This window comes from Podarcis raffonei, chromosome 4 (genome assembly GCF_027172205.1).
Source record: "Podarcis raffonei isolate rPodRaf1 chromosome 4, rPodRaf1.pri, whole genome shotgun sequence".
NCBI classification, from domain to species: Eukaryota; Metazoa; Chordata; class Lepidosauria; order Squamata; family Lacertidae; genus Podarcis; species Podarcis raffonei.
The window spans coordinates 18,708,098-18,722,198 of record NC_070605.1 but is presented as its reverse complement, the minus strand read 5'-3'; the positions used below and the strand labels follow the sequence as shown (position 1 = coordinate 18,722,198).

Sequence of the window (14,101 nt, the reverse complement as noted above, 5' to 3'; positions counted from 1 at the left end):
TTCTGCAAGGAACTAAACCAGCATGTCAGCAGCCTTCTCGGTAGTGGCACCTGCACTGTGGAACACCTTCCCAGCAGATGTCAAAGAAATAAACAACTCTCTCACTTTCAGAAGACATCTGAAGGCAGCCCTGTCTGAAGTTTTGTTCTGTTTTTAGTGTTCTGCTGGGAGCCGCCCAGAGTGGCTGGGGAAACCCAACCAGATGGGCGGGGTATAAATAATAAAATTATTCTTACTATTACTATTACTATTCCTGCTAGGAGAGTACATCACAGCTGGGATAACCACAGAGGCCCCCTTGGTATCGGGAGCGTGAACAAGAATGGACAAAGGCTACCTGAACTGTGTTCATACCACAGCCTCTGCGTCACGAACATGGTGTGCTCTACCAAGGCAAAACACTCAGTATCCTGGAGACATCTTAGATCTCATCTTAGATCTGGCACCAGCTGGACTGGATTGTCACCAGGCGATTCCACTGAACTGTGTCAATGCCACACGGAGCTACCACAGCACTGACTGCGACACGGTCACACCCTGAAGGCGAGCAAAGAGGACCTCTAGCCAATCTAAGGTTCTGCACTTTGGCAGGAAGAACCAGCTGCACAAATATAAGATGAGGGACACTGGTTTGCTGGTAGGGAAAAGGATCTAGGGATCTTAGGGGACCACAAGCCTAACATGATCAACCTGAGAGTGATGCGGCAGCAGCAAAAAATGCTAATGCTATTTCAGGCTGCAACAACAAAAGTGTCCAATGGAAGACAATAACACAACGAAATTCAAAACAGTGACAATTTATCGAGCATTTATTCAAAATCCATTAAAAATATTTATTTTTATTCCATTATTTTCCAGTTCTTTTTCTTCTGGACACGTGGAGTTACACAGGGAGTAGATCATATATCCTAAGGAACGGAAAAACCCAAAATTCCGTGAGATCTTTTGAGGCAAAATAATGGTAAGAATTTTCAGATCTCTCTCTCTGTCCCCTGCCCTGTCTTTTGCCAAAACAAAGGGGTCAACCCTCTGCCCACATCTGTCCTCCCCCCCTCGGCCTCCGTGATGTGGTCCAGAGGAAAGAAGAGCAAGGCGTAAGGCACCAGCTTGGCTGCAGGAGTTGCCAGAAGGAGGCCTACAAAACGCCACCCAACCATCTTAGGGACTCCACTGTGCATCTCTGTAGGGTTTACTCTGGAGCCTTTTCTTCCCCTGAACCCATCCCACGAGGCAGCAGAGGTTTAGAATCAGAGTTCTCCTCGATGGGCTCCCTTCTGGGGGGATGAGCCCCATCGGCCCCTGGCTTCCCTCTACAGCACGTGCACAAACAGCTTCCTCTGGATCTCGTCCGCTCCATCTGCCGGAGCCTGTCTTCTGACACAGGGGAAAGTCCCTCACTCACCGAGGGTTTGAGACCCATTGGCTCCCCTCCCCTGGTTCCTCAGCCTCTTCTCCCTCTGAGTGCTCCTCCTTGTCCCCCCCCCTCCACTCCCTGGGCTCTGAGACATCTTCCCTTCCTGGTTCCTGCTTCCTCCCACCATTCCTCTGTGCCCAACCAGTCCATGACATTGTTCCAGCCTTGGCCTCTGTCCCCACAAAGCAGCTTCCCCCTACCTGATCTGGTCCCACAGCCACTGCTGCCCTTCTGTCGCTATGAAAAGATGGAGAAGGAGGTCTTGCTGGCATCGTTCTGTCACCTGCAAGAGAAAAAAGGTAAGCAGGATGCCAGGAGTGCCTGCTTCTCTCATAGATGAAACAGGGCATCTCTAACTACAGATGGGCTTTTGAGAAAGTCTTACCTGCTGAGTGCATTTGGATGTTGGCCTCTCTCTGGCGTCCAGTGGAGCCCGAGGTCCGCACTACCTATAAATCTTCAATGATGATGTCATCTGGATGGAAGAGAATGAGAATGAGAAGAGAATGAAAATGAAAATGAAAATGAAAATGAGATTTTCCCACAGGCCTTTAGTCAAAGGTCGCTGTCTCACAGGATTTTAACTGGTGTTTACTTGCTTAAGGAGATTATCAGAAGAGATCACAAAGAAAAAAGAAAAATATATGAATAAGATGAGACGTGGGAACAGCAAGATAGGACTGAATAGAAATATGAACATTATTTGGACAGATTTGTGGATATTAACGCAGCAGTAAGAAGATGATTGGAAACCCCTTCGGAACTTGAAATATGGGTACCCCCAACAAAAAAATTAAAATTCGGCTTTGTAATTCGGAATTTATGTGATTTGATTTGATTTGATTTGATTGGTCGGTTAATAAATATTATTTTTTTAAAAAACAAAGGTCGCTGTCTCCAAGGTGTGGGGCTTACCTTCTTTCGGGTTCAGGCGGAAGCAAGCCAGGTCCGGCCGAACTACTGTCACCTGCAGAGGAAAGAAAAATCGGGGTCAGATGGGAGCAAGAGAGCACAGAAGCAGCGCCAGGTCAGGAAGGATGGGTCTCCCTCTGTCTTGGCCCAATCCCTTGTTCCGGAGGACCTCCCTGGGCCCTGCAGCCTCCTGGGCAGAGGTGGAAGGGCAGCAGCAGGAAAGGGGGCAGGAAAAGCCCCTGGCCTCATCCTGGCCCCCAGGGACACACCCCGCATCATCTGCACTAAAGATCACTTGGGGATGTGATCTTGGGGGGATGGAAGTAACCAAAGAAATGACTAGAAGAAGGCAAGGTACTTACTCTGAGGTTGGGGTATTTCCGGGTGTGGCGTTTGCCTCCTAGGATGGGTCAAGGAAAGGGTTAAAATGGGTGTGATGTGATTGGCCAGTGAGAATGCAAGGGGGGAGTAAAAAATAGAGTGGGAGGTTTTGAAAGTCAGTTGAGGTTTCGGAGTTGGCAGTTGAGGTTTGTCAGTTGGGAGTTGAGCCTTAGGTGTTGGAGAAGGAAGAGGGAGGATTAGGTGTGGGTTGGTAGAGTTGTATTGTGAGAAAGTGAGAGGAATTGTTAGGTTGAGTTAGATAGACAGTGGGAAATAATTCAGTTTGGAGTTGCTAGGAACTAAGATTAGGAAACTGACAAGAGAAAAATAAACTGCAACCATACGCTTGTTCCTGCATTTAAAAATAAACTTGATTATTTGTTTATGTTAACAACTGTCTGGACTCTGTGTGTCCCTGTGAGAAGCGGGGTGGTGGCAGCGAAGAAAGCTATCGCAGTGGTGGCACAGGGTCAATAGACCGTGAAATATCCAGGGCCCTGTGTGTTCGCCACACCGGGCAATGGCCAGCGGCAAGGAAATGAGCCTTGAGCCTCCCCACTTTCCCCCAGGGCGTATCCTTGGAAGTCCTGCTGGAGGAAAGAGCGTCTCAGATTCAGGGGCCAGTCTGGGCCAAAGCGGCCCCCACTGCCCCCACCACGGAGTCCCTGGCACTTCTGGACCATGAGGGTTTGCCAGCTTTGGTCTTGGACCAAATTGGGGGCCAAACAGGCTCTGTGCCCCAGAAATGGGGCAGTCCATTGGGTAAGGGACAGGGGGGACGGACAACTCTAAGACCACCCCTGATGCCATCGGGACACTTACACTGAGAAGGTGGAGGAGGGTGCCAGGGTTGGGGGCTTCCATAAGGAGACTCCCCAGCAGGAGCCGGAAGTGCCTCTTCAGTTCCTGCGGGAAAAGAGAGAAGAGAGTTTGAATGCTGGGTTGGTTCTGCAAGTGTGTGATGAAGAAGAAGAAAGAGCCGTGAAGGGAAGTCAAAACCAAGGACATACTTCTTCTCTCTCCTCCTCGGCCCCTTTCAGCACGGCCTCCGACATCCTGTGCAGGATGGCACTGATCATATCGCAGCTGAATTTGGGCCTCATCGTGCTGCAGAGATGAAAGGGAGAGGGTTAGAGTCTCCCTTGCCCCCTTCTCCCTCCCGCCTGCTCTTTCCCCCTAGAGTTCTGCCCCCCACCCACAACCCCATCCACGCCAAAGACCCCACTCACCTGAGCTGGAGGAGGGCCTCCAAGCAAGGGCCAGGGTCAGGGGGCGATCCCTGAAGTGCTCCAAGGGCCCCAAGATGTCCTGGAAGAGAACAGAGGAGGAAAATCAGCTCTGACCCCAAACACCAGGCTTGGCTTTGCAGGGGAATGGCAACCCCATGCCCTAAGCTGGCAGGGTCCTCCTCTCTGCAGATGCACAGCCCCTTCCCCCCTTCCCCCCACACCCCCCATCACCCACCAAAATGGCTTGGGCCATCTCCTGCCTGGAGCACTTCAGGGATCGGAGCCCCCTGAGCTCAGCTGCCTGGCAGCTCTGGATGACCCCCAGGAGGTAGAGCTGTTCATCCTCCAGCAGCTGAAATGCAAAAGTCAGGCTGTCAGCTCCTCACGAGGGGAAGGTTTCTCCGCATCTGAGAGTGCAGAGTGGGGGGCAGGTCTGAGGGATCCAGTCCCTGCTCTTGTTTTCTCCAATACTCACCCCTGGGGCTGGGATGCGGAACCGCAGCAGAACTGCAAACAGAAGGACATGGGAAGAGGTGAGTCCTCTTTTGTATCCTTGGACTAGTTGCCCCCCATGCCCATTCCTGCCCTCCTCTGTCCAAAAAAGGAGGGCCACTGGCTCACCTGGTGCCACGGGCTGCTCTGGGTCTTGCTGGGGGGGCACCCTGTGGCAGCAACTGAACAGGCGCCTTAAGCACCTGATCCTAGAAGAGATGAGCGGAGAGAGCGACTCAGACGCCGGCAGCCCCAATTCCTGGGGGGGGGTGTGAGGAGGGGTGTCTGGAGAAAACAGTGAACCACTGCCAAATTGGCAGAACAGAAATACATATGTGGAGCCTAATCGATCCTTGCCGGCCCATCATGACCAATTCCTTCCATCTCTCTGCAGTTCAGTGACCTGAAGGGGCATCATCAGAGCCTGAAAGAGGCAGTCCAGAGCATGAAGGGCTGGCAGAGAGAGAAAGGAGGTCCCAAGTGCTCTGGATTCAAGAGCTACGGCCATGCCAGGACCCAGAGAGCCTGGTCCCCTTGTTCATGCAGTCAAGCAATGTATAAATTTCATGAAGCAAATGAAATGAATAGGGAGAGCTTTGGGTCATTCTTAACATTGTTACTGGATTTTTTTGGAAAGGGTGGCGGGGGTTTCCCCCTCCAGCAGGCACCATACCCCTCTCTAACTGTACCCCAAATCAACACCTTCACGTCTGCAAATTTCCCCACAAAACACATCCTGACACAGTCCTTTCCTTTTCTATTCCAAAGGCTCCCATAAATAAGGGTAGAATATTTGCCCTAATGAAGGCTGAACTTTTCGCTCACAAGGCGCTTAACCAATCCGCTCAGACTATCCAACGAACTGTCCAATAGCAACCAGTGAGCGCCACGAAACAGCACCCTCTAGAACAAAGCACTGAGGGCACAAGGAGAAGGGGACGACAGAGGACGAGATGGCTGGACAGTGTTCTCGATGCTACCAATATGAGTTGGACCAAACTGCAGGAGGCAGTGGAAGACAGGAGGGCCTGGCGTGCTCTGGTCCATGGGGTCACAAAGAATCGGACACGACCAAACGACTAAACAACAACAACAATAGAACAAAGCACACAGGCACTGCAGCTGCTGACCAGCCGTGGCCTCTGCTCTACAAGTAGGAATTCCCACTGGGAAAAGGGGAAAGTCAGAACCAGCCATGAAAACCATTCTTGGTCCATTGAAACTAGTCTTTTAAGTTTCAGTCTAGGCTCTTGCACTACCAACGCAGCTGTACGCTTGTGAAACATGGACCACTTATAAACGCCATCACCAGCTCCTTGAAAGATTCCATCAATGGTGTCTCCGAAAAATGTGACACACCACTTGGGAAGACAGGCGAACGAATACCAGTGTCCTGGAAGAAGCAAAGATCACCAGTGTGGAAGCAACGATTCTTCAACACCAACTTTGTTGGACTGGTCACGTCCAATGGTTGGGAAACACTGGCCTGCAAATGCTCCAATAGGAGAACAGCCTTTACCAAAGGTGTCATGGGCTTTGAAGACACTCGAACTCAGGACGAAAGGGAGAAACGAGCTAAGAGGAAGGCACGCTTGGCAAACCCTCACTGTGATCAATAAATAAAAGTGTTAAAAGAAAAGAATAAAGGAAAATAAAAATAAAACAAATCAAATAAATCAAATAAAAGCAATAAATGAAATCAAAATAAGAAAATGAAAAAAGAACAATTCACAAATCCTCTGCCTACTCTCCACCAACCGCCGCCACCACCACCTCCTCTCTCCTCACTATTATCGAATATGTTAGTCCCTTTTATTGGTTTGCCAGTGCTTGCCATTTGCTAATCAGCATGCAAATCATATCCAATTGCTAATCATTCAATCTGTCATATTTTACTGGATTTTTTGTGAATTACCATATATTCAATCAGACAGACAGACAAGATTTCTTCTACTATATATTTCTTTCTTTATCATATACACACAAAGCTTCTATTTTTAAACAGGAAATATTTTTGTAACCTAAGATCTATTATACAAATCCATACAGATGTTCATTTTGTTACAGTTCTGTTAAGTTGTATACAAATTATAAAGATGAGTCAATTATTTACTAAATTTGCGAGTTTTGCCATTACTGCATATTCTGATAGTTTCTCTTTCTATGCATCTATTCCAGGACATATGTTACCGTATTTTTCGTTCTATAGGGCGCACCGGCCCATAGGACGCACCTCGTTTTTTTGGGGGGGGGGGAATGAATAAAAAAAAATTATTCCCCCCCCAGCCGCGGCTGCCGCCCCAAGCCTTGCGCACACCTGCCCGAAGCACGGAGAGCCCTCCGGAGGGCTCCCCGTGCTTCGGGCTGCAGGCTGCCGCCGCAAGCCTCGCGCGCCCGTCGGGACCTCCCGCCGGGCGCGCAAGGCTTGCAGACACTCGCCCGAAGCACGGAGAGCCCACCGGAGGGCTTCCCGTGCTTCGGGCGACAGGCTGCCGCCCCAAGCCTCACGCGCTTGGTGGGACCTCCCGCTGGGCGCACAAGGCTTGCAGACACTCGCCCAAAGCACCGGGAGCCCTCCGGAGGGCTCCCCGTGCTTCGGGCGACAGGTTGCAGCGCCAAGCCTCGCGCGCTCAGCAGGACCTCCCGCCGGGCGCGCAAGGCTTGCGGACACCCGCAGGGGCTGCAGGCTGCTGCCCGCAAGCCTTGTGAGCCCGCAGGAACTCCCGCCGGGCTTGCGGATAGCTTCCTGAAGCCTGGAGAGCGAGAGGGGTCGGTGCGCACCGATGCCTCTCGCTCTCCAGGCTTCAGCGAAAGCCTGCATTCGCACCATAGGACGCACACACATTTCCCCTTCATTTTTGGAGGGGGAAAAGTGCGTCCTATGGTGCGAAAAATACGGTAGATTTCCATATGTTAGCCAACACCACTCTGACTGCTGTGTTCATATAACTAAATAGTTCCACAATTTCACAATACAGTAGCTGAAGGGGTCATTCCCAATGGCATAGTTTTGGGGTCCAATGCAAATTTAGGGTGTTTTTTTTTTTTTTTACATTTTTTTCATTTCGAAATGAACTTTCCTCCAAAACTTTTTGGTCTTTTCACAGGTCCACCATAAATGGAAGAAGGTTCCTTGAGGTCTATGACATTTCCAGCAATGTCCATTCATTTCATTATTCATCTTCTGTATATCTTTCAAAGTTATATACCATTGAAAGAACATTTTTGTACAGTCATACCTCATGTTACGGCTGCTTCAGGTTACGTGTTTTCGGGTTGCGGACCGTGGGAAACCCAAAAGTACCGGAACGGGTTACTTCCGGGTTTCGCTGCTCACACATGCGCAGAAGCGCCAAATTCTGCTGGCGCCCGAGCAGACGCGGCACTTCAGGATGCGAACGCTGCGGGTTGCAGACGTGCCTCTGTCACGGGTTACGTCCGCAACCTGAAGTTCCACTGTACCACTTTACCAATTTTGTTTTAGGGCTTAACTTGCAGTGAATTTTATTCCTTTATTCATAATTGTTCTCATTGTTGCACTGTAAACTGCTCTTAAATTTTTTGCAGCCATTTTGTCATATAAGGTTTTGCTTGTTCGAGCTCGGTGTCATATTAGAGTAATAGTTTATAAATTTTACCCAAAAGGTAGACCTCTGTTATGATGGACTCAAATTCTGTCTTTTCACTGATTTAACTGTTTGCCATACAGTCTTTCTTGAATCTGGATATTAGTTGACAGTATGTAAGCAGTTTCATATTTTTTCTCCTCTTTAATACTTTGGCATGTATTTGATCTGTTCTTGAAGATGAACCATATCTTGGTACAATATATAGTCATACATTCTCCTCTCTGCTCTAATAATAATGTTCCAGTGGTGACATTAACAGTGCTGCTAGGGGCATTTTTGTGATTTTTGTAGTGCAACTCATGATTTTTGTGGTGCAGGCTGTGCCCCTGGCTATGACGTGTGAATTGAAGGTGAGTTTGGGGTGGCCCAATGCAAAAAGCGTGAGGATCCATGAGGATCCGTGCTTCGCAATCACGTTTTTGGGCCATGGAGTTTCCAGGAAGCCGTGGATACATGATTTTTGTGGTGCAGGCTATGCCTCTGGCTATGATGTGTGATTTGATAGTGAGTTTGGGGTGGCCCAATGCAAAAAGCGTGAGGATACATAAGGTTCCTGCTTCAGAACCACGTTTTTGGGCCACGGTATTTTCAGGAAGCCATGGATCCGTGATTTTTGTGGTGCAGACTGTGCCCATGGGCATGATATGTGATTTGACGGTGGGTTTGGGGTGGCCCAATGCAAAAAGCGTGAGGATCCATGAGAGCCAGTGTGCTGTAGTGGTTAAGAGCGGTAGTCTCGTAATCTGGGGAACTGGGTTTGAGTCTCCATTCCTCCACATGCAGCTGCTGGGTGACCTTGGGCTAGTCACACTTCTCTGAAGTGTCTCAGCCCCACTCACCTCACAGAGTGTTTGGGGTAGTGATAAAGTGTTATGTACTGAGTTGAATAGGATCCAAACTGCAGCAGTCTGATTGGTCCTAGAACAATAGGATTCAGAATGCAGCAGTCTGATTGGTCCTAGAACAATGCAGCAGTATGATTGGTTGGCAGGAACCACCCAATCATGCTCCAGATAGAAGTGAATCTACAACCTGATTGGCTTACAGTAGAATTCCGGAATTAGCCAATCATGTGCAGCCCATTGTGTAAATAATGTATATAAAGCAGATGCTTTGAGGGGACTTTCATTCATTCCTCCTCACCACTATGAGCTGAATAAAGAGCATGAAATCACTTTGCGACTCTGAGTATATTTCAGATATCAAATCCAAATTCTTCTTCTTCTTCGAAACCATGTTTTGGGGCCACGGAATTGCCAGGAAGCTGTGGATCCGTGATTTTTGGGGTGCAGGCTGTGCCCATGCCCATGATATTTGATCTGATGGTGACTTTGGGCTGATCTAGTGCAAAAATCATGAGGATCCATGAGGATCCGTGTTTTTTAACCATGTTTTTGCGCCATTGCGGTACCATGAAACAGTGAGTGTGTGGTTTTTTTGGTTCTGCCTACAGACAAATACATGGTGTAGAGTATCATGGTTTTTTATTTTGTTTCAACATAAAAATCATATGAATTCATGAGGATCCATGTTTTTGTGGTGCTGCAGCGAGGCTAAGTGTTGGATCCACGTTTTTTATAGTCCTGTCTGTAGGTGTGCCTTCCAGATGTGATTTGACACTGGATTTGTTGGAGGTATTTTTTAAAAAGTGGAGGATCCATGAGGATCCATGTAGATCCGCCTTTAACCCAGACCCCTGTACATGCTCTCTTTTTTAAAAAAAAAATTAAATTTCTGTTTTAAATTTTAGAATATTCACCTTAAAATATCAGTGACTTCCCTTCTTCTCTTTCTTTCGTTCATTTTGCACAACATAAATCCATGCATATTTTATAAAAACTAAACTGTTCAGCTTTCCATTATTACATAAAAAAAACCAAACTTATTTACACTGTTGAATTTATCTTATGCTGCCCACATTTTCAATTTTCCTCCATATATTCAATAAACATTTTCCAATCTTTTTTAAATGTATGTTCTTCTTGTTCTCTTACTCCAGTCAATTCCAAATGCATACCATACATGCTCAAAGGCATTGTATAGATCAGGCATGGGCAAACTCAGCCCTCCAGATGTTTTGGGACTACAACTCCCATCATCCCTAGCTAACAGGACCAGTAGTCAGCAATGATGGGAATTGTAGTCTCAAAACATCTGGAGGGCCGAGTTTGCCTATGCCTGGTATAGATGGTATGATTTGGAGCATCAAACCTACAAGGTGCAACTTTAAATGGAAATGTTTTGGGCCCTTATCTCCATTTGGCTGGAAATTGTACTGTGTCTCAAGACTCTCCCTTTTGTCACCTTGGCAGATGTCATTGCCTCCCCATTGGTCCCTAGCTACGTATACAATTTCCAGCTCTTTACTGAGAGATTTTGGACTTACCCATTTTCCCCTTTAGGCTTACTGTGACCATGCTGTTCTTTTCCTTCCTTCCTTCCTTCCTTCCTTCCTTCCTTCCTTCCTTCCTTTTCCTTTGTGTTTTTCTAGGCCTCTTGGAACAAATGATTTAACAAAACCATCATTCTCAATGGAACCAGCGGATTCAAATTTCAATAATTTTTCAACATTTTCCTTTATTGAAATGTTGAATATTTAGGAGATTTCTAAATATTAGGAATAACTTTCTGATAGTAAGAGCTGTTTCACAGTGGAACAGACTCCCTTTGAAAGTGCTGGACTCTCCTTTACTGGAGGGTGAGGGTTTTTTTGTAATATTTTTTATTAAATTTTCTGTTTTACAATTTCAAAGAAACATTTTACAAACCTTAAAATATCCAATGACTTCCATTCTTCTCTTTCCATGGTTCAGTTTACATATCATACATCCCTGCATATTTTACTATAACCAGTCAAATAAATTTTCCACTTTTATATCCATCAAAAAATATTTACTCTGTTGACTTTATCTTAATGTTGCCAGAGTTTTCAGCTGTATACAGTTATTTTCCATATATTCAATAAATGTTCTCCAATCTTCTTTAAACGTATGTTCTTCTTGCTCTCTTATTCTATATGTTAAATCTGCAAGTTGTGCGTATTCTGTCAACTTAAGTTGCCAATCCTCTTTAGTTGGGACCTCGCTCACTTTCCACTTTTGAGCTAATAAAACATGGGTCGCAGTTGTTGCATACATAAATAACCTTTTCTGACACCTGGGAATTTCAGTCTGGGTTATCTCCAACAAAAAGTACCATCTATGAATCCTTTTCAAATAGTGCTCTTTCAATTAATAGCATGCTGAACCCAAACTGAACCCAATGGACGACCTAAGGAGCCAAGTTACAGATTGGTTGCATTATCACCAGTTACACGATGTGTTTAAATTAGATAGAAAGAATGGATTTTTGGACCAAAGCTCACAATTTGGAAAACACACACACATAACTCATGCAAAATAAGGATAAACTTTTGTCTAAAATGTGCAATCTTCTGTTAGAATGGGAAACAAAAGACAAGCTTGTTAAAGCTCAAATGAGACATTGAGCAATAGACATAGAGCATAACATAGATTTTAATCTGGGGGGAAACTCTGGAAAAGTGGCCTGAAATTTACAACATGCTATTCCCTGGAGGTTTTTAAGCAGAGGTTGGGCAGCCATCTGTCAGGGATTCTTTAGCTGTGACTCCTTCATTGCTGGGGGTTGGACTAGATGCCCCTCCCAACCCTACAATTCTATGGTTCTGTGAACATCATCAGGGCATCAAGTCACTTCCCACAACCCCTGAGAAACCTTAACCCTTTTCACCAGGGTGTATGTCGTCAAGTGAGGTATAACCAGTTGGAAATCTTTCTTGATTTATAGTCAAGCTTTAGGCTTAACATGTTTGATTGCTTCATTAAACTGTACCAGTAAACGGTGACTCTGCAGTCTGCGAACAGGTTTCACCTCTTCTCCCCAAACACATGAGGAAATCCCCTCCCCTCGCAAATATCATTTTCCTTTTGCTTACTCTGGCATCCTGTGTCGTTCCTACTTCACAGGGTAGTTGTGAAGATATAATGGATGTCAGTGTTTGTAAAAAAAAAAAAAAAGGAAAGGCTTCTGACCTCCCTTTGTCGCCTCAGCCTGGTCCTCGGACCCTTGTCGGCACAAAAGAGTCCACAAGAATATCCTTGCAGAGTGCTTTCTGCTTTTATTCTTAAAAGTCTTTCTGCAAAAGCGACTGACCAACTGTACACACATCAACACTACCAGCTTTCACTCACTAACTAACTAACTAACTAACTAACTAACCAACCAACCAACCAACCAACCCAACAACAAACTAACATTTCTCACTCTATATATACAACCCAGTGCAAGCCGCTGACTCATGCTGACCCAGCTTTTTAAGCATTAAAGAAACAGCAGCCATTTTAGCCGTGACAATGGAAGCATGGCGGGGGAGGGAACCATGCACAATGATTTGATCTTTCATTCCACAACACGGAAAGCAGAGGACAGACCAGGAAAAAGAATGCAAGGATCAACTTCACCCAGTAGCTTGTTGGAGGGCCCAGGATTTAGTCTGGCATTCTGCAACAATAGTTCTCAAAATAGGCTGCTTCAAGGGACTCAAATATAGGACTCAAAATAGGCTGTTTTAAGGGAGGTTCCTTCCCCCTTTATGATTTTTTAAATAATAATTTTTTATTAGTTTTCAATTACAACAATCCAATAATAGCCTCATTATAATAATGCCAAATTATAATACAATTAACAATACCAATCATTGAGATGCCAAATTATACAATTTAGTTGGCTTCTCATGTGCTAGAATTGATGGTTTAACGATTGACTTTATTTCTGCGTTCCAAAATTTTATAAATTCCAATTTGTTGGTCTGATCTAGACCAAGTGCTTACATTCCTATTTGACTATTTTCTGACCCATTAATTGTATTGGCAGGAGATAGGAATGCCAGAGTGTAGATATTTGTACGAGGTATTGCAACCTTAAGCACGGATAAGTGCGATGCAAGTTGTGATAACGATGCAAGAAGGAATTGCATACTGAACATGCTCAAAGGCAGACCATGTCATTACCAAGGAAGCAGATTTAATCACTGTTTGAGCACTATCCCTGCCTCCAGGTCTGGTCTTAACCAGATGGATACTGGAATCAGCAAGGGAGACCCACATGACCTGAAGGTGCTGCTGTGCAATGCCAGGTCAGTAATTAATAAGACCACTGCCATCCATGACTTGATCGTGGATTGAGGATTTGACCTGGCATGTGTAACAGAGACTTGGTTGGATGAAGCAGATGGGCCTGTTCTTGCTGCTGCTTGCCCACCAGATTTCTCTTACACACAGCAACCCAGGTCATGTGGGCGGGGAGGGGGGGTTGCAGTGAATTTTAGGAAGTCATTAGCTTGCACCAGGCGTCCGATTGGGAAGACCCAGTTCTCTGAGTGCATGTTCTGGAAGTTGGGCAATAGGGGCAGTACAGGATTCCTTTTGGTGTACCGGCCTCCCCGCTGCACCAAGGATTCCCTGTCCGAGCTGCTTCAGGTCGTGGCGGATGTTCTCCTGGAGACACCTAGTTTGGTTGTCCTGGGGGATTTTAACATCCACACCAACACGACCTTACAAGGGGCCGCTTGGGACTTCGTGGAAAGCATGGCCTCCACAGGGCTGTCCCTGAATAAGTTTGGCCCAACTCATAGTCGCCAACATGCCTTAGACCTAGTGTTCACCTCTATGGATGTGGGTGATCTGACACTAAGTAAAAGTGAAACAAAGAAGTGCCAGGGTCTGATCACTTATTGGCGCAACTGGATTTCTCCGCTGGAAACCAGCTGGAAATCTTTCATTTACACAGACCTGTTCCTCTTTTGCCTCTTGCCACCCAAGCCACTGAGAAGCCTTTTATTACAATCAATCAATCAATCAATCAATCAATCAATGAAGTTTCATTAAATCAACAAAGAAGACACATAGGCAAAAGCCCTTTGCTTAATCACACCCCAGGCCTCTCCTCCTCTGTTTGGAATTTTCAACTTTTTCAGCAGGATACAGTTCCAGAAAGGCTTTTGCCCCCCCCCCCCCAATTTTTAG

At 46.3% G+C, this 14,101-nt stretch overlaps 1 protein-coding gene and 1 long non-coding RNA gene across 2 annotated transcripts in view; both read right to left on the bottom strand.

Annotated features, from left to right (window-relative positions):
- Positions 1-781: 781 nt before the first annotated feature.
- LOC128412563 (uncharacterized) lies at positions 782-2,711 on the bottom strand. Its single transcript, XR_008330107.1, has 5 exons — positions 2,689-2,711; positions 2,330-2,381; positions 1,800-1,889; positions 1,615-1,697; positions 782-908 (listed from the first exon to the last, which is right to left on the bottom strand). It is a non-coding gene; the product is annotated as an uncharacterized LOC128412563 (long non-coding RNA).
- A 2,595-nt stretch (positions 2,712-5,306) lies between these two features.
- Positions 5,307-14,101, bottom strand: part of HEPHL1 (hephaestin like 1) — a 160,239-nt gene continuing 151,444 nt past the window's right edge. Inside the window, exon 17 of the mRNA XM_053385614.1 lies at positions 5,307-5,507. Coding sequence (XP_053241589.1) covers positions 5,480-5,507 — 28 coding nt within the window. The 3' untranslated portion in view covers positions 5,307-5,479. The remainder of the gene's footprint in view (positions 5,508-14,101) is intronic.